This window comes from Archocentrus centrarchus, chromosome 3, assembly GCF_007364275.1.
Source record: "Archocentrus centrarchus isolate MPI-CPG fArcCen1 chromosome 3, fArcCen1, whole genome shotgun sequence".
In the NCBI taxonomy this organism is placed as follows: Eukaryota; Metazoa; Chordata; class Actinopteri; order Cichliformes; family Cichlidae; genus Archocentrus; species Archocentrus centrarchus.
Genome location: NC_044348.1, coordinates 17,435,996 through 17,463,115, shown reverse-complemented (window position 1 = coordinate 17,463,115; position 27,120 = coordinate 17,435,996). Strand labels below are relative to the sequence as shown.

The 27,120-nt window shown below is 39.8% G+C and overlaps 2 protein-coding genes across 4 annotated transcripts in view; one reads left to right on the top strand and one right to left on the bottom strand.

Annotated features, from left to right (window-relative positions):
- rnf111 (ring finger protein 111) overlaps positions 1 to 5,984 on the top strand; it is a 34,911-nt gene extending 28,927 nt beyond the window's left edge. For 2 of the 3 annotated variants that reach the window (XM_030721610.1, XM_030721617.1), the window contains exons 11-15: positions 83 to 163; positions 2,303 to 2,398; positions 2,671 to 2,757; positions 3,144 to 3,247; positions 4,571 to 5,984. In XM_030721610.1, the coding sequence (XP_030577470.1) occupies positions 83 to 163; positions 2,303 to 2,398; positions 2,671 to 2,757; positions 3,144 to 3,247; positions 4,571 to 4,688 (486 nt within the window). In that variant the 3' untranslated portion in view covers positions 4,689 to 5,984. The remainder of the gene's footprint in view (positions 1 to 82; positions 164 to 2,302; positions 2,399 to 2,670; positions 2,758 to 3,143; positions 3,248 to 4,570) is intronic. The other variant, XM_030721626.1, reaches the window with a different exon arrangement.
- A 2,321-nt stretch (positions 5,985 to 8,305) lies between these two features.
- myo1ea (myosin IEa) overlaps positions 8,306 to 27,120 on the bottom strand; it is a 52,741-nt gene continuing 33,926 nt past the window's right edge. The window contains 14 exon segments of the mRNA XM_030724965.1: positions 8,306 to 9,720; positions 9,807 to 9,976; positions 11,098 to 11,133; positions 12,474 to 12,678; positions 12,784 to 12,873; positions 15,514 to 15,671; positions 15,804 to 15,950; positions 17,944 to 18,089; positions 18,185 to 18,354; positions 18,438 to 18,552; positions 21,632 to 21,776; positions 21,913 to 22,011; positions 24,413 to 24,519; positions 24,732 to 24,813. Of these exon segments, the coding sequence (XP_030580825.1) occupies positions 9,644 to 9,720; positions 9,807 to 9,976; positions 11,098 to 11,133; positions 12,474 to 12,678; positions 12,784 to 12,873; positions 15,514 to 15,671; positions 15,804 to 15,950; positions 17,944 to 18,089; positions 18,185 to 18,354; positions 18,438 to 18,552; positions 21,632 to 21,776; positions 21,913 to 22,011; positions 24,413 to 24,519; positions 24,732 to 24,813 (1,747 nt within the window). The 3' untranslated portion in view covers positions 8,306 to 9,643.

Below are 27,120 nucleotides of genomic sequence, written 5' to 3'. Positions count from 1 at the left end.
ACAGTGTGCTCAAACTGCATTCTAAGTATTTTCCAAGGCTAACCTTAATGTGTTGTGCACATTCTCCCTTCTTCCCATACAGCACACTGGCATATCTGAAATGACCTACCCGCACATTAGGTACATCTCATCTAGAATGACTGGCTTTGGAAGAACCTATGAGGTGAGGATTGTTCCTAAATTTATAAGCTCGAGGACAATTAAGGCACAAATAAGAGTTACTGCTTCGTTCAACACTGTTGTCATGACTATACATTTTAAAATAGCTTGACTCATCGCCACATGACGCATTATTTTGATCCTGTCTTGGTACTAATGTTGGTTTGTTTTGTATTCATTCCACACTCGAATCTGATGAGCACAGCTGTCGCAGGAACAAGAAAGGAGAAAATGTTCTTGTGGAAGTTTATACAAGGAAAGTGTTAAGTGTGTTTAAAAAAAAAAAAAAAAAACAGTGCAAGGTTATTAAAGAGACAGACTAATCCAAAATCAGATTCACTTTCTTTTTTTGTGATGTGTTGTGTTATTTATACAACAGCATCTGTAATTTGTTGGACAAAGACAACATTTTTGTAGTTTTGCCTCTGTGCCCCCACCAAGGTGGATTTTAAATCAACATGTGATTGTTTCCCATTTTCAGAAGCTCAACATTAGTTGGACAGACTAACAATTTAAAATATAAATTTAGCTTTTGGTACCTGCGTGAAAATCCTTTGCAGTCTAAGACTTCCTGATTGTAGAACCCATGGACTTCACCAAACACTGTTTCCTCCCCTGAGATGCTCTGGCAGGCCTTGACAGCAGCTGCCTTCAGTTGCTGCTTGTTTGTGGGTCTGCCTTCCTTTTTGTATTTAATAAATGAAAAGCAGCTCTGTTGGTTGGTGATCAGGTGACTGACTTGGACATTGAAGAATATCACATTTCTTTGCTGCTTTCGTATTTTGTCCTGCTACTTCTATTGGCAGTCACGTCATCAATAATCACTAGTGACTCGGTTCCACTGGCACCCATACATGCTAATACATAACATTACCTCCACCGTATTAGAAACTGCTGTAATTCCTAACAGTTAATGTAACATTTTCATAAATCCCCTTGAATTAAAACTTAAAGTCTGCACTTAAATCACATCTTGAGTGTTTGATTTAAAATCCACTGTCATGGTGTAGAGGCAAAACTGCAAAAATAGTGTCTTTGTCCAATAAACAATGGACCCAACTGTGGATCGTCTTTTCCACTTCAGTAAAAAATGTTTGCTGTCTCTTGAATTTAATAGAACTCAGTGCTACTTAACCTATTTAGCCTAAAGCACCAGAAAAATAAATTTGAAGAATTGACCAGTAATGTCATGTTCAAGAAATCATGATGTGATTATTCAGCAAAATCCACAAATGTTGATGTGAGCATTTTCATATAGGAACTATTTTCTTTCTGCTAAACTACACTTATCAACCACATCACTGCCAAAGGAAGCGTCTGTGTGACTTTGAGAGGCTCAGTCTCGTAAAGTGTGACAGGATGTAAAGATCAATCTCGATTTCATAGGCCAAGCTGTAACATTAGCTTGATGCATGCCTGCTTTGCTGGTGAATGTGGTTTGGCAGAAAGAAAATAGTTCCTATTTGAAACTTCTCAAAACAAGGTTTGTAGATTTTTTTTTTTTTTTTTTGAGTAACAAGGTCATGATTAATGCAAAGGGAAGGACAGCTAACATTACAGTCCCAGCTAGTATTATTATGCTTAAGCGAAGGCAGCAAATATCTCCAAAACTGGGCAACTCACACCAAAAAAACTAGACTACCAAGTAGCTTTACAGACAAGAGGAAGAATGCAAGGATTGTTTTTGCAACCACTTATTCTCAGTCTCAGGTTAGTAAACTGACCTCTGAGCTCTGCATGTCCTGATGTTTGTGAGTAAGACTTTAACCTGATAAATTGCTCCCAAATCACGTGCCCGTAAGTTGTGACATGATGGTGGTTCTTCTGACAGAACCATCTGCCTCAGTGAATTAAATTTATTTTCCCTCACCTGTGGCTGCTTCATTACTTGAAACAATTTAGGGCCTAACAGCACATTGGCTTAGTAAGTAACCCAACTCTACTGCTGAAACCACATAAAGCTTTGGCTTTATTTAGAAATATTAATCTGACTGTTGACTTTTAATGACTACTTGGAAACTCATTTATTCAAAGGCTTTAACCAGTAAACTGAATTGACTAGCTGACAAAGGCCCCGCGTGCTGCTGTTTTGTGTACAACGAATAATTTCAGTGTGTACAGAAAATGTCTGTTTGTTTTTCAGGACCTGCTGCATTTAGAGGAAAGACTGGGGACTGTGAACCGAGGAGCCTCTCAGGGAACCATAGAGAGGTGCACTTATCCACACAAGTACAAAAAGGTGAGGACCTGTCAGTGTGCGTGTTGTAATGTATATACTATCCATATAGATTTTGAAGCTACTGTCTATAGTTGTGAATGTATGCTGCAGTTGACTCTGGGACAGAGTGCGCAGTGGTCTTTTGTGCTCATTTCAAACATTTGATGTATTGCCAGCATTTAGAAAACACTGTAGTGTCTTTTACTAGAGATTTGCAGCTGTGAAGATATATGTTGGGGGAAAGTTTCCTTAGTATCTAAATAAGCAATCTAACACCCTGCCACCCAATACAGAAGGTGTTGGAGAGAGACATTGACCAACAGTTAACCCCTGAAGCTTGGGCATCTATTGGGAAAAATATGCACGCAGCCCCAGAATCGGTGAGAAATAATGAACAAATCAATTTGGAAACATGTCTCTGCTCACATGTACAGTAGATGTTAGTGTTAGTCTTGGGGGCCGTGGAATTCGGCTAATTACTTTGATTTGAATCATTTTTGATTTGATAGAAAGTTTTTCTGTTTCAGGACAAAATGACCGTTCTCTCTGTCCCCAAATCTAATGTTTGTTGTAAACATAGTTACCTCTTTTTCGGAAATAATGACTTAAAAAAAAAAATACCAATGTAATACATATTACTAATGTTACTGCAGTGTTTTTAATTGAGTAGCTTGTGTTTGAATTGATAGGATTTTTAACCATCTGTGATAATAGCTGCTGATCGCTGCTCATCAAAACTCAGTCTCCAAATGTTTCTCACAAACAGAGGAAGCTGCACGGTAAGCAAGACGAAGACGAGGGGGCAGACGAAGACACAGAAGAGAAATGCACCATCTGCCTGTCAATACTGGAGGAGGGGGAGGATGTCAGGTAAATGCCTCGCCTCCTGGGTGTTTGTCCCGCTCGTCACTCTCGGTTTTGAGTGTGCTCAATTATGCTTTCAGGGGTGTGACAGAGACAGGTGGGATGGCAGGTGTGGTTGATCCATTTCACTTTGTCTCATAGGATGTTAAAAAAACAAACAAACCCAAAGGTATTAAAGTAATCAGCAGAAAATCCCGGAGAGCCTTAAAATTACAAGCCTCATGGTGCTGCTTTTTGGCACTCGCTCAAGTAATTTTTTTTTTTTTTTAAGAGGATTTTCTGCCCCCTGTTGGCTTAAAAGAAGCTGAAAATTTTCATGTTTTTTCTTTTTTCTTGTGTACTTTGTACTGAAGATTTTTAATGACCTATTTATGGTTATCCACTTCAAGCATTTTAGGGATTTTTTGTTGTCACGTTTAAACTGTTTTAAAATCGGTCTTTCTCTAATTGGAGGAGGTAAGTGGCAGCGTGTGGAGAGCAGTGCAGCTGTGTTTCTGGGGAATAAAGATCAGACAGCAAACAGTCTGACATTAATAGAAATGAAAACTTGTGTAATTCATATATTTATGTGTTTAAAGGCACAAGATTTAATGTAAAGTTGTATTTTACATACTCTGTCCATGGTACTCAGAACTCAGCGACTCCTTTTCAAGACAAAAATGTTCATTCTTTATCTTCATATGATAATGTGTGGGGTTTTTTTTAGTGATACATTTTGGGGACTATTTTCAGCTGTGGATTTGGTGCACTGGTGATCATTTAAAATAGCTGAACAGTAATCATCACCACTCAGTGTAAGGTTTATGCCACAGCTGCCCTAAATTAACAGTAATTACCAAAATATTGTTTAAATGTTTTTGTAATGGTTAATCCGTGGGTATATAAAAGCTCTTTAATCAAAATATTTTTAATGCTAAAAATAATTATTGTCATCCATGAAGTTTCAAATTTATTGTTTTACAAAAACAGTCAATTTTCTTCATAAATAACAATATCATTTTTAGTTTTAAACAAGTTTTGTGACTGTGAATAAGGATTTTATTGAAAAGGGGGATAACTGATCCTTTTTTTTTCTTTTCTTTTTTTAAATAAGGATTTGAAAAATTTTATCTTGATTTGCTCTTTTCATGGGATTTACAAAAAAAAATTATAATTTATAATTAATATGAATTAATATTTATAATTAATCTCATAAGTGAGGAGTGTGGGTGAAGAGCCAGATTACACTGTAACCATCTGAAGTAAGGCCTGCTGTCTGATGTTGGTTAATAAGAAGTCAAATCTAGTTTTGACTTTTCTTCATGCCTCTCTGCTCTGTTTTCCCTGCAGACGCCTACCGTGTATGCACCTCTTCCATCAGCTGTGTGTGGATCAGTGGCTCCTCACTAATAAGAAGTGCCCCATCTGCAGAGTGGACATTGAGGCGCAGTTGTCTGCTGAGAGTTGATGCTGTTGTTTTTTTTTGTTTGTTTTGTCGTTGTTGTTTCCCCCTTTTTTTTTTTTTTTTTTTTTTTTTTTTCCTCTAACAACCCTTTTGTTGAAAATTTATGTTGAGATCAGATTATTTCTCTTCAGTACTGCAGTCAACCAAAGATGGCATGAATTACCTGTGCAGCAGCTATACTGCAAGAATATTAAAAACAAACAAACAAAAAAACATCTGACAAAAAAGCATTGAGCCTAGAGTGCCAGCTATCACATGTAACTACAACAGCTAGAATTCTCCATTAAGGGTTTAAGATTTTATTGTATTTATAAAGCTTTTATGTAGCTTCTGATTGTTTCCTCAAGTGTCATTTTCGTTCTGTTTCTCTGCATGTTTCCTCGCAATGCATTTCTTTGCACATATAATGTGGGCTCGACACAGCCTAACAAGTTGCAGGTGAGGATAGCTGCTCTAGTAAAGATGCATTTCTGTAAACCTAATGCCTTGCTTTACTAGAATAGAATGTCAACCTCCAGTTAAAAAAAAAGTACAACAAAAAAACAAAAAACAAACATTGCAGGATTCATTTTACCAATCATTGTATTGATTAGTTTATGTTTAGAAGATGTGGATTGTTAGTGAAAGATGTTTTTTTTAAGTAAATCAAGACATTCCTAACTAGGGAACTATGTTAACAGATCAGCTGCTGTATTAGTGCACACCCAGTATTTCTAGAGTGGAAATCAACTACGATGTTCACCTCACTCCCAGAATATGCACATGCTTTGCTACGATTACACCCCACCCTGAACCCCCCCAGCACCTTCATTTGACTACAACACCGTTACCACCACCATCCGATGTATTTTAGAGGACAAGAAAAAGAATGTCACCTCCCTCTCTTTGACTGTTCTTTCTAAACCCAACGATTGTCGGGATCTGCTGTGAATCTTTTCTTCTTCGTTCTGTTTGGGGTTCCTTCCTGCAGACGGGCCTGCGGACGCTAGGTTTATGTAAGATGATCTCAGGTCGACGCACGGCCCCGCAACCTGGGATCATTTTGTCACTTTGATACTGGCAGTGGCGTTGACTTTTCTTTTCCTGTGTGTGTGTGTGTGTGTGTGTGTGTGTGTGTGTGTGTGTGTGTGCGTGCGTGCGTTCAGAGGGAAATACACAGCTCAATTTGAGATGAATATTTACTGTTTGTTCTCACACGTCAAACCATTTCACCCACCCTCCCTTTTGTCTCTCTGTAGTTGAGCAGCAGCGTCTGCTTCGGCCGCTGCAGAAAGAAAAAAACAAACAAACAAAAAAAAACAAACACTAATGCTGTTGACTAACTCACTCGCATAGACTTGCACAAGAGAAAAAAGGGTAGGAGGATAGTAGTGAATATGACAGTGTGCTGAGGCCATGTATTTCCACTCTGATAATAGTAAAAAGTGAAAAATTACAATTTTGAATGGAGTGTTGAAATGCAGTACTTAAAGCAGGTATCCATGCATTCATTGACTTAAAGGCACCAGGATCATATTCTGTGGGATTTCTATTAGTTTTAAAAAATGATATTAATAAACTTGGATAACTTAATTGTGTCCTTTCTTTGGCGTTTTCTCTGATAATCACGTGTGAGTGGATGTGGATGTTTGTCATTGATTTTGCATTGGCTGAATGTTCATGATCATGTGAGTAATATCTGAAACACTTCATATTTCAGTTTTTGTTTTTTAATATGAAGATTTCTTGATTTCCCTGCTGTGAAAGAGGGAATAAAACAAGTGCATTCCTTATTCACCAAATTGTTTAAAAAATCTGTAGCAGAGTTTTACAGCCCTTATTTCCCACACTTAGTCAAATAAATATTAACAGTTGACAGAAAATCCACAAATCAGATATAGAACATCACCAACAGATTTATTTCGTACTAATCTCAGTTAATACTAAGCAGATACTTTTGAGTCGATTTCTCTTCTGTTTGTCATCTCAGTTAACCTTAGATTACCAGAGCCTGGTAAACCCTACCTCAGATCAAAAGCATGTATGTGATAAAAGCAGGTGTATTCTTGGCCTGTGTGTCTTTATCATCCTGATTATCATTTAGTCTAAAAAACATAATTTTCTGAGGTGAATAAAATAATTCTCTCTAGTAAATTAACTTATTTACAAGGCAAAAAAGAAGAAACAGTGTGGCTTTACTGTTTTTTTTGTTTGTTTGGACAGTTTCCAACTAATGCCAAAAAAAAAAAAACCCCAAAGTTAAACTGACTCTGGTCTGTATCAGAATATCAGGAGAGCAACACTTTCTATTCTGCTCTTATGAATAACGTTGAGGTCGGTGGCTGACTGAAAATGTGACAAAGAAAACCACAAAAATGTTCAGAGGTCAGCACCTATAGAGAACACTGAAAGAAGATAAGCACATTCATGGAAACTGATGAAGAAAGACTTAGAAATTCAGTTTTTCCAGATGTTATAATGTTTGGAGGTCAGTAAGTCAAACAAAGTCATGCGCAGTACCGACTGCAGCCACAAGGTGGACATGAAACGCCGAGAACTGAGCCTCAGTCTTCTAACAAAGCTGTGTCGCTGTAAGGGAAGCTTACGTGGGCAGAGAGTCTAGCTTTAGAAAACAGCCACAACATTTAAAAGTTTTTGGTACAAGTTAACATTTAAATAAATATAAGTAAAAATATGCAGCTCAGGCAGATCTTTAAAAAAAATGACATGCATTCATGTAAAATCCAGATGAGATGTGAATGTGATGATAAACAGAAACATCAAACATCACGCTGCAGTTACACTCACAGCCGCTTTATTTGGTAAACCACTCAGCTGCTTGTTAACACAGTTAATCAGCCAATCAAGTGATTCTGACTGTGGCGTTCTTGGTGCCAGACAGGCTGGTTCTCAGACCAGCCTGAGAAACTGCTGGGATTTTCCCCACACAACCATCTCTAGGCTTTACAAAGAATGGTCTGAAAAAGAGAAAACATCCGATGAGCAGCAGCTCTCTGGGTGAAAATGCCTTGTTGATGTCAGAGGTCAAAGGAGAATGGCCCAACTGCTTTGAGCAAATCAAATAACCACTCGTTACAATCAAGGTATGCAAAAGTACATCTCTGAACATATAATACATCAAACCTTGAAAACAAATGGGCGACAGCAGCAGAAGACCACACCTGGTGACACTCTGGACCCCTTAGTACCACCTGAGCATCATTTAAACACTACAGCCTACTTGAGTATTGTTGGTGACCATTTCCATCCCTTTATAACCACAGTGTACCCATCATCTGATGGCTGCTTCCAGCACCATGTCACAAAGCTCAGATAATCTCAAACTGCTTTCTTGAAGATGACGGTGAGTTCACTGTACTCAAATGGCCTCCACAGTCACCAGATCTCAATCCAGCAGAGCACCTTTGTGATGTGGTGGAACAGGAGATTCACATCATGGATGTGCAGCTGACAAATCTGCAGCACCTGTGTGATGTGGTCATGTTAATATGGACCAACATCTCTGAGGAACGCTTCCAGCAAATTGTTCAATCTATACCATGAAGAATGAAGGCAAAAGGAGGTCCAACCTGGACTTTAAGGAGTACTTTGACAATAAAACAAACCAAAGCAGTTAAATATGCAGTGTTACATGCTTTATTAAAGGGCTGATCTACTGTTGTATATTGCACAAGGAGTCTTTCCACCATTTAAAAATCAAACTATCTTTGAACTTTATTTGAAGTCCCAGCAGTTGTTACTGACTGGAGCATAATGTGGTTATTTTATTTAAAAAAAAAAGAAAAGAAAAAGGAATGTGTAAGTAACGCAGCAGCAGTGTAAAAGATGTGCAGGAACAGTCAAGCAGAAGCTAAATTCTTTGAAGTGCCACGGGGAAAATAATAACCACACTGATCGGGCTGTAGCTGAACAGGAAATAAAGCATCCCTGTGAGAGTAACAAAAGCAGAGGAAAACCAGCACGCTAAGATCCTTCAGAGAAAATACAAAAAAATAAAATAAATTTAAATCCTAACCAGCATTAGGCATCCTCCTACACATGAACACATATACAGAATCATATCTAAAATGCCTGTTTTTAACATTTAATGTAAACAACTTATTTACCAAAGCGGCTTCTTGCTATCTTTGCAATCTGTTCATTAACTTGACTTACTGGCTGTGGCATGAACGATGTCTGTGTCCAAGGTAGTACCTCTATTAATAAAGTGCTAATACACCACAGACAGCATGTTCAGGTTACAGTATGTGTGGCCTCGACTGTTAGTCTAAAATATACTGGTGTGATAGGAGAGCAAAAACATGAAGATGGGGGTGGTTTTCCAACTGATTAACTGCTTTACTGCACTGCCTCCTGTTTTTTTGGAGCAGACTTCTGCAACTATATATTGCTTTGGTATTTAAAAATTATTAAAAATCACAGTGTGGCGATTTATGGAATATCTGCTCCTTGAAAGTAGTTACAGTTTTGCACCAAAATAAATATTTCCTGGTTAAAAAAAAAAAAACAGCAGTCACTTCATTTCTGACACTGACACAACTGCATTTGCTCCAAACCTTCATCTAAAAACAACATGTTGAGAGTAAAAATCACAGCCTGGTCCCACAGATTTAGCAGATTTCATTCCAGCGCTTCAAAATGTTTGCGATAAAATCCTCAGCAAGATATAAATGACAGTAAGGAGAACACAGAAGCTATAAATACAATAAATAGTTTTGTTCAGTACTCAGAGGGACTGTGGAGGAAATCAGACCCTGGAGTCAAACAGTCTTCTTGTCTTTAGAGCCTCATTTTGGTCTGCTGGTGTAACCGAGAGTTACATTCATGTACTGTAAGGCAGTAGTGGAGGAAGTGTCTCACAGTGTTTCTCTCTCCAACTGTAAGCACCGCCCTTTCCTCTCAGAGGGTCAGCAGGGACGAAGCGTTCTCTCCTCCGTGCGCTGTAAAACCCGCAGCTCCTAGATCTTGGTGACGTAGTTGTTGGGGAAAAGTCCCTGCTTTCCACGAAGTCGTCCTGTCCACCACCCGGACGCGTCTGGCCAACAAACATGACTAAATTAGCGTCTCGTAAAAGAATGGATGAAAAATAAGCCCACAAATGTCGTCTTTCCCTGCGCTTACCCTCTTTGATGATGTCGATGATGTCGTCAGCGTTAAAGCTGAGCTCGTCCGTGTCCTGAGCATCATAGGCATACAAAGCTCTGCACTGGGGCACCTGGGGTTTGGGTTTGGGTGCAGGCTTGGGTCGTCCTCCTCCCGGCGGAGGCCTGCTGACTGATGGTCTGTGGGCCCTGAGGTAACACAGGAGACAAAGAGAGAAACCCAATAAATGTGGCAATGTTATTACTTTGCCAATAGTAGATCCCAGAATATGAGAGCATGCATAATCACCATCTTATTATACCATGTGACAACCACAAAACACCAATTTGAGAATTAAGATTCTTCATTTTTCAGTCACCACTGTAATCAAACAAAGTGAGTTTTTTTTTTTTTTTAAAATAGATAGCTGCAGTTCATAAATCAGACACAAGGTGGCAATGTAATACACACCATCTCTGTGCCTGCACAAAAGTGCTCAGCCTAAAAAGTGTTGATGAAGCCTTCCAGATTGGAAAGCGCTGATCCCGAGTCAGCAGCACCTTTAAGAAATCATTTTTTCTGTATACTGGCTGCATTCAACTACCTGTAAAACCTGTACCTACAGTATGTATAAAGCCTCTCAAATTATTCCTCAACCACAGAATAAGAGTAAACTTTGAGCTGTAAGCATACACTGTATACAAAAGAGGGACGTAGTCTCTGTGACGTCACACACTGGTGTGAAGTTTCAATCTGAGCAATTTTGTCATCGTAATTCTAGTATTTTGAAACTCGATGTCATGAGGAAAGAGACCTCACACGTGACTTAAGCCATAAACTAATCAAAAAATGTTTACTGAGGTCATAAATCAGTGAGCTGGGGACTGTTCTATAGTCTCCAATACAACGGGGGTCGCCTCCTGCTGGCCATGAGAAAGAATGCAGTTTTCAGTCCTGGAAGATACGTCCATCTTCCATATACAGTGCTGTAAGCAGGAAGTGAAGCAGCTAATTTTATACATATGTAACATATGCATTTACTGAATATGAATATTTACTCCTGTGACATTAAAATGTAACCAATAAAAAAAACAGCAAAGCAGAGATTCTTCCAAGGATCTCCTTTCAAAATGAAAGAATTTTATAAAGAATTTCCATTTCAATGAAACCAAGCAGCAGCAGCAAGAGCAGAAAGTAAGATTGTAGTTGCACACTACAGTAGGAGGTTGAACTATAAATATACAAGAGAATAAGCACCAGTATGTCCTGCTGCTACAAGCTTTTTCACTCATGAACCACCAGCCAAAACACTGCACACACTCCAACTCACATTCCTCCATTTGAAGTGGGCCGTCTGCCTCCAGGACTACAAGAGAATAAATTATCCAAATTATGTCAAAATACAGAAACACAGCTATGTGTATGAGCCTGTCCATAGTAATTTTAATATGAAGTTTATAACTGTGCTTGTTTACCACTCTGCTAAGAAATATACTGGTAAACGCTGGATGTCAAACCGCATGAAAATAAAGAATATGTTACATAAATATAAATTATACTCCAGATTTATATGACTTTTATGACTCGGGCCGCTGAATGGGTCTGATTGGTCGAGAAAGAAATGCTAAAATTATAAAAAATATAAACCACTGAGTATACTGTCACTTTCTGTGATTAGCATTATTATGGTAAAAACTATGATGATCTATGGCATCAATTTAAACAGCCTAAGTGACATCATTCTCAAGTTATTGCACTCACAAAATGTTCAGAAAACTTAGAGACTGAGATTCAAACTCATCTCAGACTTTTGGTAGTTACATCTATGGTGTGAATTTGAACATCCTAGGTCACATGGTTCTCGAGTTATCGTGTTGACAACAATACCCCATCACCCTTTTAGCCTGAGGGGTAATATAAAAGGACCTTTTAAAACAACTGTGGTCTGTTCATGTCAGTGGACTAATTTGCCTGATCTTTGTGGAGTTTTAGCCTGCGGTGGAAACGTAGGCAACAAATAACCAGAAGGAACCTTTAAATTCCGTGAAAAACATTCCTGGAATTAAAAGATTAACATACTTTAAGGTCCAAATGTGGCTAGTTGTGGATATTGTCTTAAAATGGGATTTTAAACCTGAGTTTACTGAATCCCAGTGACAAGGTGCTGGGCCATATTAGCTTAAATGGCAGTGAGCTTTTTTTTTTTTTTTTAGCTAAAAATAAAAAGACGAGCAGACAGCAGATTAGTGATACAACCAATAAGTTTCAGTGTCAATGAGAAAAACTAGCTTGGCTATTTTACATTTATTTGTTGATTATTTCCACATCACACATCAGCATTATATCGCTGTGACATTTTTATTTTAGAGCTGGGAGACGCCAACATAGAGTTAGTGTTAACATTAAAAAAAAGTCAAGCAGAGCGCCGAGGAGTCCAAGTTCACTGTCTGCAAGCTTTTTCACACATCAAAGGCAGAGGTCACATCATCATTTCGACAGGAAGAGCTGATGCAGAATGAAACTGAACAACAGATATCATATATTGGCAGTGTAAGAGTTCATACATGCTGATGATGGCCTTCAAACGAATTCAACCCCTGCAGCAGTGATGGGAAAGTCCTTCTCTTTGTGAGGGTGTGTTACTCTGTCTGTTCCTGCCTGGACTGTGTGGATTTTGCCTGTATTAAATGTGTGCAAGCTTCTCACCCTGCTGCTCCTTGATCCGGGACTCTCAGACAGTCAAGGTTTGGCTGCTGGCGACTGCCGCCTCGCTCCTTCACCTGGTTGATGTTGCTGGGCAGGTGCGGGCGCGCTGAGTTGTGGGATGACTGATGCCTCTGGCCATGATGCTGTGAGTTTCTCTGATTGGCAAAATGGTTGCTGTTTTTTATGCTACCGTTCTGGTGAGCGACTGCAGAAAGAAAAGATTTGCTGTTATGTGCGCTGTGGGAAATATGATCCACTTGGACAGGAGAACAGCAGGCTGCTCAGATACTGTGAGGTTTGAATGCTGTACCTGGAGGTCCCGGTGCAGCCCGTGATGGCACGTGCTGGTGGGTTCTGGACATGTCTGAGCGACTCTGAGTAAAGCTCTTTCTGGTTGGGCCTTAGGGAGAGATATTCATCAAAATTATCAGTAATGACATGCAGCATAACTAACAAGCAGCAAAGCAATTTAGAGAAACTGAAAAATAAAATATAATTAGATCCATAATTTGATGGATAAAGACACGGCTGTTTTTGCATCTGTATACGAGCACAGTGGATTTTAAATCAAACACTGATTGAAGTGATGACTTTTTTTTTGTTTTATATGCACAGTGGCCCATTTGGAGAGGGTTAAAATTTCATGGCCAGGTGAGGCCTGTTCATTTTATTATTTCCTGACAAATGAAGCAGACATAATATTTAAAGTTGATTCAAAGTGTTGAATTTGTATTTTACAGCTTTTCACTGTAATTTTAAATATGATATGTCAATGCAAGGGAAGGAGGCTATAAAGAAACAAAGCAACATAAACCTGTCACATAAACTTTAATGGCCAAATCAAAAATCTGGTGCATCCTTAAAAAGAATGAGTGCACTGACCAGCTTAGCAACCCCTCAAAAGGCCTGAAAGAGCACAGAGGACAACTAAAATGCATGATGACAATTATTTCCATGGTTAAGAAAAACAGCTTCACCACATCTAACAAAGTCAAGAGCACTCTTGAGGAAGTTGGCGTATCACTGTCAAGGTCTACAATCAAGAGACGCCTTCATAAATATAAATCAGAGGGTTTACAACAAGGTGCAAACCACATGTTACACTTAAGAACAGGAAGGCCAGATTAGACTTTTGCCAGGAAACATCTAAAAGAGCTTGCACAGTTCTTTTGACAGATGAAACCAATATGAACTTGTACCAGAATGATGGGAAGAGAAAATTATGGAGAGGGAGAGGAACAGCTCATGATCTAAAGCTTATCATATTATCTGTCAAACTTGGTGGAGGTAATGTTACAGAATGGGCGTGTATGGAACCAGGCCACTAGTGTTTATTGACGATGTGACTGCTGACAGAAGCAGCAGGATGGATTCTGAAGTGCACAGGGCTATCCCTCTCTGCTTGGATTCAACCAAATGCTGCAAAACTGATCCGACAAACGCATACTGCAAAAGCAAACCAAGAGTTTCAAAAGCTACCATCACCTATCTGGGAAAGCAAGTGGGCCATGGTCAGGTGCAACCCGTAACGGCCAAAATACAGGCTATTCTCGACTTCCCTGTTCCGCAGACAAAAAAATCGCTGAGGTGATTTCTCGGAATGTGCGGATATTACAGAGGATTTTGTAAGACCTTTTCTAGTGTGGTGGCTCCCCTTACTGCCCTGGTGAGCCCTCTAAAACCTTTTGTGTGGACATCAGTATGTCAGACTGCTTTTGATTCCGCTAAGACCCTGTTATGTGGATCGCCTCGTTGCTCCAAATTCAGCGCTTCCTTTTAAGTTGGAAGTTGATGCCGGTGCCTGCGGCGCAGGAGATTCACCACAAAAAAGGAACTGAAAATGTCCTTGCAGACGTCTTGTCCAGGAGTTGGAATTAAACACTGTTTAATTCTTGGTGATGGGGGTGTTACGTCTGTAAGGGTGTGTCTGTGTGTCTGTTGTAATATGCTAATTTGTCTGTGCATGTGCCTGGTTTCGATTGGTGCAGTGTGCTCCTGCTTGCGGACGATTGGCTGCAGTTGAGGGTCACGCCCTATTTAGGAGGCTGGATGGACAACGTGAGGAGGAGGGCATCATTTGTGTCCCAAGCGTCCAACCAGCCATTACAGTAAACAAGTGTTGTGATCCAGAGTGGGTAGGGATGAGCCACCAGTTTGTTTACTCAGTTTTCTCCTGTGGTGGTTATAGGTAGGGAGGTAAGACTCTGTCATTTCTTTTGTTTCTTTTTGGTTTGGGTCAGACGCCGGATCACGGTAGATTTTAGTTGTCGTTTTGTTTATTGTTTTGGCCTTGGCTCACCCTGATGTGAATCGCTCTGTGTGTTTGTGTCTATGTGAACAAATAAAGCATTGCTGATATTTTTTTTACTCGACGGTTGTTGTGTGGCTGCTTGGGTCTTGGGGGTGAATGGTGTTCTCTCCCCTAGACAGGTCGTAACACAGACAAATAGGATATTTTTCAATGGCTAAGTCAGTCACCTGATCTCAATCCAATACAGTACACTTTTCAGTTATTGAATACAAAGCTAAGGCCGAGAGACCCACTAAAGCGCAGCAGCTGAAGATGGCTGCAGTAAAGGCCTGGCAGAGCATCTCAGTGAGGAAACACCACATTTGGTGATGTCCATGGGTTTATATGCAAGAATTAAAAACAAACTTTATAGTAAAAATGATGTTAGTTTGTCCCGTTACTTTTGAGCATCTGAAAATGGGGGGGCTATGAATAAAAATGTCTGGAATTACTAAATAGAAAATTTTTAAATCCCTTGAATTAAATCTGCACTTCAATCACATCTCGATTGTTTGATTTGTGGCGGTGTCCAAAAACATTATAGACTTAACTGTAAAGGAATGAAGTTCAGTCATTATGTCTGTGCCTTACATCCCCACACCACATACGCACACACACACACACACACACACACACACACACACACACACACACACACACACACACACACACACACACACACACACACACACACACATTACAGCTCATTGAGAGAACAAGTGACCTTTTCTCAGGTCTGTTCATACTCACGTGTGTTCTTGGGAAGCCCAGGTCCAATGCTGACCTGCAGAGATTTGCTTGAAGGCTTGAGGACAGACATGTCTCCCTGACCCTGGACAAAGGTGACCTGCCTGGAGCCACCACCACTCAAAAAGCCCCAGTTCTCCTTCTTCAACTTCATCTCCAGTCTGAGAATGGCATGCATTGTTATTTCTGAAGATTTTCAGGGTGCTGAGTTTCAAAGTTTTCAAACTCCTGGAGATTGATTGGTCTTGTTTGTCTTTTTAACTTCTACATTTATTTTTGAAGCATTTACTTACGTGTTACTGAACTTAAGTGGCAGCTTCCTCTGTGTTTTCTCCTCAAACCTCTGGGCTAGCAAGCTGATGAACTCTGTCTTAAAAACACACTCCAGCAGGCTGTCATACTCCTGCTCATGCAGTATCAGGAAGTCATCCTGCATTGTGCTGAGAGTACAAACAAAAGACAAAACTCACTTAGTGTATTTCTAAAACTGTTTTTTCAGCTTTTTGTGGGACTTTAATAGAAGCTAAGATCAGGAGTCAGAATCAGCTTTCACATTTGCATCAGGAGCCTCACAAAGCGGCTCACATCTGATGAGGGACGACAACTTGAGCCCGTAACCCACACAAGGATACTTTGTTCCTTGCAATGAAGTCGGGTTTTTTTCTCTGATGAGCTTTTTACAACCCCTGCTTTCGCTCATTGCACCACCTGGTCCGTATTACCCCGCTGACTCAAAAGCCACATGTTGCACCAGCAACTCTACCTCTGAAACAAGCTGCACTGCGTTCCCATGAACAACAAAGCTCCCATAAGTCTCTCGGCTCCTTTTATTTTGAACTTTTCTTTGCAATAAACTGATGTACATTCTTTCACGATTGCTTCTTTCTTTTTTCTTTTTTTTTTTAAATCAGCAACATTTTTGAGATGTGGACTAAACTGCTTTTAGTTAGAGCTGAAAACACAAACATAAAAAAGCCGCTTAAATATACTCCACATTTTTTTTGTGTCCTTTGTGTGACATTTACAGCAACACAGGAACTTGTGTGATTGCAAATCCAGACTGTGGCTTTGAAGTAGATGGATGGCTTTCTGCAGTGCAGTGTCTACAGAATATATGGGTGATTCTTGCAGGATATTCTGCCCCAGCCGTTGTCTTGTTTTGGAAACAAGCGATTACCTGCTGGTCTGCACCTGAGCTCAAACAAATGTGTGAGAACTTCAGCTTTGAGATAAAGGCGAGGGCAAGTTTCCCCACACTCAGCAGAGTGGGAGTGAAGATTGGAAATAAATGGAACAAACAGTTTAACATCAGGGCAATCCTGGCACCATTAGCGTGCATTTTGCTTCTGATTAAAGTAGCAGAAAATTACTCTGCCAAAAAAAAAAAAGGTCACCACCTGGAGTGATTGATGCAGTGATTAATGTGTTTCAGCTGGGAAAAGGTTATTTAAACCTAACTGATGCAGTGAGTAGCTTCTTGTTTCTTAACCATCTTGGAACGCTTCTCATGAGCGTGCAAACGATGTTTCAGAAGGGTCAAATTATCGCCCTGCGTCAAGCAAAGAAAACAACTAAGGAGATTGGTGAAGCTATTAAAACTGGGTCCAAAGCATTATTAAAAGCTGGAAAGATAGTGGTGAGGCAGAAATGTGGCCGGGAAAAAAAAAAAAAAAATCCTGAATGATTGTGATCGAAGAGAAGATAGTGCCAGGATTCATCAATCTGTGACAGAGCGGTTCACAGAGCATCAGAGATCATTTCACGCATGAACTGGCCATCACAATGATGCGCTGGAGAAGACTTTATACAGCAGTCAGACTCTCCCAGCATCAGCACATGATCCTGGACAAAAATGATGAAACACTGAAACGATGCCACAGCGAATGCGTGCCGCCATCAAAGCTAAAGCTGGCCCTACAAAATATCAGAGTGAGCGGCTGATGGCTGTGCAGCGTGGTGTAGCAGCAGGAGGCAACAGCTGAAGTTGACCTGTGTAGATAGAATGAGCACCAAATTTGTTTTTATGGGCATTTATTTGTTTGACACATGTTGTAATTATTAATTATTAGACAGGATAATGACTTCTGTGCCTGCTTGAGCTACAATTAAATAAGTAAATCCACAAAAGATCAAAATGAATTAATGAAACCACAAATAAAATATTTAATCTTCTGCTCGACTGATGACCAGAGTTTGGACTAACGGTTTTACCTTTCAGACTGGGCTGCATCAGTCTGAAGTTTGGGAACTGCTTTAGCATCATTATCTCTAGAGAAAAGCTTTCTTTCCCGGCTTTGTGGAGGGATAATAAGTTGTAAGCTCCGTGGACCATGCTCTAAGAACTGAAAAGGATTTGTGTTCTGCATCTGACAAAGGCAATACGATATTTTCATTTGAATAATATAACCAAGATGTGAAGGACCCATTTTGTACCTCAGAGACACTGCTAAGATCTTTTCCACATCAATCCGCCTCTTCAGCACCTCTGTCACCTGCCCTTTCTCTGGTCCCTGTTTCACCTTCTCTCTTCCAATCAGGTACACAGACTTTGGGGTCAAGACCAAATCTCTCTTAATTCCCTAAATGGAGAAAGAAAAAAAAACACAGTGTTACGTAACTATTTTGCCAGTTGTTGGGGGGGGGAGAAACAGGTTGCAGACTTAAGTAAACCAACCTTGAAGCGACGGTCATATTTTGTGACTTTGTCTGCAAAATCGATCTTTTCTCTCTTTCCAAGAAACTGTCGGAGCTCGGGCCGGTCATCCATACCGAGGTAGTCACCTACAAAGTTCCTGTTGAGGCTGTGTCGCCGCCTCTCTTTGCGGTTCAGCAGCAGGTCGGAAGCTGAATAAACCCAGAGAAAGAGGATGAGAGCGGGAACCAGAGGCAAACCGATAATATAAGCAGTGAGGTGTTCCCTCACTCACCTTCTTCCCTCATCTGAACATACTTCTTGCGGGCTACATACTTCCTCCAGGCTTTCTGGATGGTTCTAGCGTAGCCGTCAAACTTGCGCTCCCTCGTCTCTTCCAGCAGGAACAGCTGTGAAGACAAAGAACGAGACTCAGCATGACACACAGCGAGGGCACCTCACTGCATAAACCCAAACACAGACACACCTACATGCACTGAATGGAAGGAATGGCTGCAAACACATACTGAACATGCCTGAGGACATGTGAATACACAAAGCGAGTTCTCCACTTAACATTTTTATAACCATTAGTGCAGGAATGAAGTGCAGCTGTCTGACAACAGGACTGGCAGCTTGCTTACACTGTTGTGATGAAATTGTTTAGCAGTTGAATCAACAGAGTTGTGCTCTGCTAAGCTGGAGACCCAACTAAAATCAAAGGATCTTTTAATGGCTAGTGTGAGCAGTGTTTTGAAATCCGCACTTACCCTTTAAAGTAGAAAAACTTAGTGAATTAAAATTTTTAGGATTACTGTAATTAAAATGCAAGTGCTTGTTGTCATCACTAACACTTTAGAGCACCAGTCTTTTCACTAAGATCTGTCATTTCCCGATGGGCGTCCTGACACGCAATCACACAGTCTGCCCCTCTCCCTGCCAGACTAAACATCCTGCCCAGTACTGCAACAGGCCTGGCATCGACACAGCCGGCCACAGGAACAAACCGCAAGCAAGACCAAAACACAACACAGCAGATCAAACTTCACCCAGAAAAGCACTGAGTCACAGAAATACAGAAATACACTGAGTCACAGAAACAGTGACACCACAAAATCACAGCGGCTTCACGAGTGATTGCACTTCCCATCTGACAAATCCAAGCACAAACAGCAGGTGGTGTTTTGGATAACATTCAACTGGGAACATTAGTGGGAGCTAAAAGGAAATGGTGGTAAACTTCCTAATATCTTTATTACACAAACATCTGGCTGGCACTTCAAATCAAAGCAGTACTGAAACAAACAATTATATTTACTATAAATAAACACATTTAACGGTATATTAAACAATTCTCTGTTTACTAGAATTCCTTTTTTTCAGCATTTATAGGCACTAATTTATTCATAGGCACTAATATTAAATATTAGGAAATGGTTTGTTACACAAAATATAAAATATATATATAGTTTATAGTAATATATATAGTACTGTCTTGAGTCACCCCTCATTTCTTTATATGTTGCTTCCAAAGAGCCAGACTTTCTTCAGTAATAGTTCTTCAGGCTTTCTAAAGGTTTTGTTTATACATTGGCTGCTTTTTCACTCATTTTCAGTGCAGTTCTTGAACCTGACAATTTTCACAGGATTGTTTTTTGTTAGTTAAACCACTTAACACTGACCTATGAATCATTCAAGCTTAAAAAGCCACCTAACTCCAGGAATAAACCAGTGTTGTGTCTACACAGAACAGACAGCTTAGCAAAGAACCAATTGTTGTAAAATTGTATCTTTAGGCACTTTGTCACTAGCAGCATGTCACAAATCATCATGTGTTCCCATTTCTTTAGTTGAATCTATGAAAAATGCTAACGATAACACAGTTTGACACAAAATAGCATTTTTACACCACCAAGGTGATTCCCAAAGAACGACAAAAGATATGACATCACATAAAAGCAAGTTTATAAAAATATATTTTTAAAAGTGATTTGAAAGAAGTCATATATTTTATGTGCTTCATCTCGCTGGGCAGGTTATTCCACAGTTGGTGGCAAAAAAAAAAAAAAAAAAAGCACAGTCCCCTTTAAGTTTAACCCTCGATTTTGGAACAGCCAGAAGGACAACACATGAGGATCTGAGGCTGCAAGATGGCTCATATATAGGGCCAACGTGTCTGCTGTGTAGCTTGAGCTAGACCCCAATGTGCTTTAAAATTCATCAGCAGAACCTTAAAAATCAATTGTAAAATGCACAGGAAGCCAATGGAGAGAAGCCAGGATTGGGGTGACATGAAACCATCTGCCAAAACCAGTGAGAAGCTGAGCTGCCGCATTTTTGAGATGGATCTGATTTGGCAGAAGACCAACTGCACGACTTTTCTGATGTCTGGTTCAAAATTTCAGAGCTGAGCCAGCAATTACCCCAAGGCTCTGGCTTTACAATAGCAATATAAGGGGCTTAGGACACTTTCAAAATAGGTGTTGTGGTTTGGATGATTAAACACTAATATGACATAGAAAAGTAAAATGATATAGAAAACAGAGGAAGACTGCTATATAGAGAGCTCTCTGTCATTTTCACTCCGCTCTGCTTACAAAGAGCCTCTGATAGACAGTGCGCCCTGAGCAAATCCATCATCACTGTGGGGTAGAAACTCCTCCAACATCTGGCCTGGCGTTAAACAAACTCTATTTATTACATCCAACAGAAAAACGTTTCAGTCACCCGACTAATTAGCTGGTGTCAGTGTCTTATCAGGCACAGAGACTTGTTTTGAGAAGCCTGGCAGCTCATTTCAGCGGTCCGCTCCATGTGATATTTGCGTTTAATAAACACACCTCAGTCACTCTCAGTGTGGCAGTATGTGGGGGGGTGGGAGCCCTTGGCAGTGTGTGGCTGCAGTAAATAAGTAAAGGCATTCAGGATCCGCTGTAAGGCCTGAATTAAGACTAAGATGTCTGTGTTTCAGCTACCAAACATACATCTGTGGGCGTGCATGCTTGCTCGTGCATGACGTGTACAAATGTTAATGTGAAAGCACAGGGCTACACACAAGTGCTGCTTTCATAAGAATAATTTAAAAAAAGGCAGTTATGGTGGAAAAAGACGAGCCTTTACGATGTCACCCCAAACTCTGCAACCACAGCCTGCTCTCGTGTTTTCATTTCAGAGCGGTGGTGACTCAGTGCTGACGTGGTCGAATTCAGTCTCCACCCCTGTGACAAGGGTTAGAGTGTGATTTGGGGCTCTGATGTCCTTTTATGGTGTTTAGTGAAAAAATGATGTGTTGAGGCTTTTTGCAGCCCACTGATGACGTTCTGACAAGTGATTTGAGTTTTACGCTGCTACAAATTGGCCTGTGGTTTTTGTTGTAGTTCATTTTCCCGGAAAACTGTCAGAAAGAGGTGCTGCATTATAAAAGGACAAAGACCAAGCACACAAAGAGAAGGTGCGGCAGTCTGAAAGAGATGCAGCTGTGAAACGTACCGACTCAGGGGCTTTAATGAAGATCTTGGTGCGGCCAAGCTGGAACTGATCCTGGTCCATGTTGACAGACCGTAACAGGTGAAGGACGCCTTGTTTCTCATCTCCCCGCCACGTTGGCCAGGATTCTTTGGTCAGGATAGCGTACCTGTCAAAGTTTAGCAGTGATCGGGGGGAGAAGTTGTGTGATTTTGGTTGAAACGGTCATATCTTTCATAGCCTGCAGTCAGTCCACTGATCAAAGTGCACCTCAAACCTCAAATAAACAGAAAACCTTTTGATACCTGTTGAGAAACTTCCTGAAGACCCTGCGATAGGCGTAGCCAGCACGCCTCACTCTGATGTTTTCCTTCAGACCTAGATACTCCACTTGGTGCTTCACCCTAAAGACAAAAAACCTACATTCAGGATCGCTTTAACCATGAATTGATGAAAGTTACTGCAGCTCTTTGTTTTTTCAGCTCCTCCTTCATTTTTCATACTTTTGTGTAACGTGTCTGAAGAAACATGAAAAAAAAAAAGAATATCCCCATTTACCGTGCCTGATGTAATACGCACAAATACTAATCAATAACTGCAGATTCCTTTTTTCAAAGTTATCAATGATCAACTGTAAATCTAAAGTCTTTTTAATGGCACATGAAGCTACCACTCATACTAGCGGAAGGGATAATTGGAGGTTATTGTATGCAAAGCAGCTGCTTTCCTAACATTTTCCTCAAACAAAGCACTCAGTACACTCAAACTTCCTGTGAGAACAGCTGTTCCGGTGCTAATTAATGATCCACCCTCACAACAGGAAGGTCGCCGGCTCTGAACAATACACCATCAGACTGTATCTGAACATGCAGAACCCAAAACCTGAGAGCAAGGACAAAAGTGTAGGAAACTTAAACAAAGGGATAAAGAAGGGGGAATGCCTGAAACACGTCTCACATCAGAGGAACAAAGAAAAAATGCAGAAATGACAAAAAACAAAGACATTTGGTGACAATAAACAATAAAAACAAATGATTCCATGTGCTCATTTTGTAAATGAGTGAATAATATGATAATGCAATAATATATTTGCTGTTGGTGTATATCACAAAAATTATTTATTAATTACTTTCAGTGCACTATTTATTTCAGTGAAGTTATGAATTTCATTCTTCTGATCTAATTCCTCCTCACAAATTTTTTCATGTTCCATTTTAATTGTTCCTTGCTTCATATTTGAGTCAATTTTCTATTGTTTCATCTTATTTTTAAAATATATTGCTTCATTTCCTATTGTATATTCTACTAGAGACTTTGAAGTGGACCTTCTATGCTTTTACTTATATTCTGCTCATATTAAGCATGGACAAACTTTCAAATATGAGGTCAGATTCCTCTAAAGGCTTAGTATACTCACAGCTCTTTATAACTAAAAATACTGAGCTGGAAACATGCATAATAGATCAACTTCAAGTGTTTTATACAAATAAAAATAGTCTGTTGGAGTCATGAAAAAAAAGTTTTTACCGGTCTCTCCTGTGAAAAGGGAAGTACTCCATAATTCAGTAGCTTGTAGAACCATCTTTAGCAGCAATGATTACTTCATCTCATGTCATTGTGGAGGAAATTTGGCTCACTCTTACAACATTGCTTCAGTTCATTGAGACTTGCAGGCATTCATTCATTTATGCACAGCTCTCTTAATGTCCCGCCACAGCATTTCAGTCAGGTAAGGTCTAGACTTTGACTGGGTCATTGCAGCAGCTTGATTATTTTCTTTTTAAGCTATTCCGTTGTAGATTTGCTGCTGTGCTTGGGATGATTGTCCTGTTGCATGACCCAGTTTCAGCCAAGCTTTAGCTGTCACACAGACGGCCTCACATTTGACTCTAGAATACTTTGGTATACAGAGGAGTTCATGGTGACTAGAAGGTGCCCAGATCCTATGGCTGCAAAAAAAAAAGCCCAAATCGTCACTCCTAATCACCGTGCTTCATAGTTGGAATGAGGTGTTTGTGCTGATATGTTGAGTTTGGTTTTCACCAGAAGTGGTGCTGTGCGTTATGACCAAACATCTCCACTTTGGTCTCTGTGTCCAAAGTACATTGTTCCAGCTGTGCTGTCATGTTCTTTTTAGAGAGAAGTAGCGTTTTCTTGGCAACCTTCCCAAACAAGTCATTTCAGTCTTTTCTAACTGTGCTGTCATGAACTTTAACATCCTAACCGAGGCCTGTAGAGTGTGAGATGTAGCTCTTGGGTTTTTTTTGCACTTTCTCTAAGCATTACACAGTCCGACCTTGGTGTGAATTTACTGGGATCTCCACTCCTGGGAAGATTGTGGGATTGAGTTAATATGCCCTTAATATTCCAGACCAGCAAACTGTCAAAACGTCCGCTGTTACAGAGGTGCTCACACTTGGCGATGATCATTTAATCAAATGCATTTGATTAGCAGCACCTGGCTACTACTTAACTTCTTAATTCCTATGGAAGCAGTAAGGGTGCACTTAATTTTTCGCAGGACTGCAACAAGCCATTTTTATTTTTTATAAGTTTTTATGGTGTATATGTTTTTGCAAACATGCCCCTGTTTTTTTTTTTTTTTTTTCAGAGTTATCATAATAGCAAATGTAAATTCTTGCCACTGATTGGTTATTCCTGCTCAGACCACCCTCATGATTAGTCATGTACACTTGACAGCTGCTCTCAAACACTGCTTGGCTCTGAGTAGTAAGATGCCTGATGAATGTGTCTTAAATTTTAACTTTTCAAAACAACAAGGAGCAAAGCAATTCAGTCACTTACCGACTTTCCTCCCAGTCTCTGGGCTTTTTGGTCTCATTTGGTTTGATGCAGCGGATGTAGTGTGGTGTGCATTTCATCAGCGTGCTCACCAGATCATTGGCTTGTTTCTGAAGGATGGAAGTAGAGTAAACATCAAAAAAAAAAAAAAAAAATGGGACAGATAATAATGAATCTGGTGTGTCTGACTAAATTACTGGCTCTTAGCTGACTGGGAATGCTGAAGGACGCTGCACTGAACAGCAAACACACACATTACCTCAGCAAAGGTCTTTTCCCACAGTGACTCTGATAAAGAGAAGATACAGCTACACTCACACACCTTTATTTTGCTGCCTGCAGTTGTGGGTCGACCCTTCTTCTCAGCATTGAGGTTTTCTGGAAACAGTGCTCTGATGAAGGTACTATTGGAGGACAAAGATGATGAGTTAGAACTGACAAAAAAAAAAAAAAAAAAAAAGGCTGTCACTATCCTCATATCAAGAAAACAGCTGCAGACCAGGGTTCCCTGGCAGCTACAAACAAAAATGCAGTTAATGATTAAAAAACCGAGGACCTTTGACGAAGGTCACTGATTTAGATTCCTGAACCATTTGGTGAGTTTGACTGGGGGGTGGCTTGAAAAGCAAAAAAATGTGTGTGTGTGTGTGTGTGTGTGTGTGTGCGCGCATGTGTGTGTGTGTGTGTGTGTGTGTGTGTGTGTGTGTGTGTGTGTCCATGCTGTGCTGTATTTGTACAAACAGTTCTCTGTGCAGCAAATCTCCACATGGCCACTTCGGTAGGGACCAGTGGATACTTTTACTTGAGAAACTGCTTGGAAGAATAAAATAATGAATGACTTTTGACTAGCACTAGGTCTGGAAAAGGAGAAAGAAATAAAGAAGAACATTAAAATAAGGCCGGGAGTATCAGTCTAGTATTTTTGTCTCTTGTCTTTCTGTAACTGAAGGAGAATTTTAGGAAGTGCAGCATTTTGACAGTGTGAAATGATCCACAAAAGAAGGGACTGCTAAAGCTAATTTTTCTATTTACAGAGCAGATATTTAGGTAGTAGATATAGAGTGAAGTTGTTAATAGCTACAAAATACAGACAGATATGCAACATTTGTTCTTAAATTCATAAAAACTCCACACAAGATTTGGACATTGTCAATCTGTGCTGCTTCACACTTCCTCCACCAATACAACAAATAATCTGGACTTTAGCAGCTAAGCTAATCAGGCAGAAACCTCAGAGTAAGAGAAATAAAGCCAGCATGGAAGCCAAAAACTGCAGTTCTTGAAGCGATCACTTTAGGTTGGCTCCAAAAGTGAGTCCACCTCCATAAACTCCTGTGTTAAAAGGCCCGACCTTACAGGATTAAAAAGAAACAACCTGATAGAAACATTTTTGGTCTTTATAGCTACTTTACCTACTTTATCATAAACAGTTGTTTTATTAAATAACATGACTTGTCTCAAAGAAGTACAGTATGTGCCCCAGTGCTTGGTGAGTGAAATCCCAGTATCTTATTTCTAGAATTTGTTGCTTGGCACTAATTAGCACATATCTGCATCTGTGCAGACTGCGGATGCAGCTTGCTAACAAGACTTCATAACATTAGTTTGTAGTTTAGCACTTGACCCTATAGTGTAAAATATGGTCATTTCTGGCTCTAAAAAACAAACATGGCAACAGCTGTAATCCTAACGTTGAAACTTCAAAACGGGGCTTCACAAACCAGTGAGTGACATCACAGTAGCTATGTCCATCTTTTACATACAGTCTATAGTCTTGATCTAACCTCAGCTTTGACTTTAAATTCTTGTGGTTTCATAACATCATCATCATCACCAGAGATCTTTCTTTTGTTAGGCAAATGTGTAAACTACTACATTATGGACCCACATGGTGTAGTTGTTTACACTATGTGGGAATGATGTAAGTGGATACTGTGTGTTAGATATTTGTGAAGTTTCCACATCTTTAGTTTCCTCAGCTTGAGACAGACAATCATCAAAATTCAAACATTTCTAAAGTTCCTTTTACTATTACGCTCCATTTAAATTTACAGCTCTGCACACACACAAAGGGCGATTTTTTCAAACATGATGGAGTAATAATAAAGGAACAGTGTGTGTTTAATTTTTAGAAGTCATCATCATTTATTGCACCTTATAAAAATAATAAGGTACTCACTAAAATCTTCTCCTTACTCTCATCACACGTCTCTCCTTTTTATGGAAAATTGCTTCAAACACTTTTAGAAGAACCCCTTCCCGGTAAATGTAGCTCATTTAAATTACTGCTGACGTCTTGCTTTTTATGTTGTTAAGTTCTACTTTATTTAATGACTTATTTCAAGGCTTGTTTAGATAATCTAATGCAAAATGAAACAAACAAAAAAAAAGAAATAGTCATAATCTTTATGCCTGACACACTATCAAAATTATATTTTAGTTCTGCAATCAGCACAGTTCTCATTCACACATTTGGTTCCTTTATTTTATCTGAACAGTCACAGAGAAATATCCTGGCCTGATCGACAAATGAAGCACACTTCTGCTTAGCATTTGACTGATTAGTTTATGTTTTCAAAGTGTTTCATGTCAGCGTTCTGTAAATCCAACACTCTTCTGGTTTTCTCCCACATTGGTATTTGTTTGATTTTAAACTTATGACTCTGGACTTGGATACAGTAGAAAGGACCAACAGATTGTGTGTACAAACA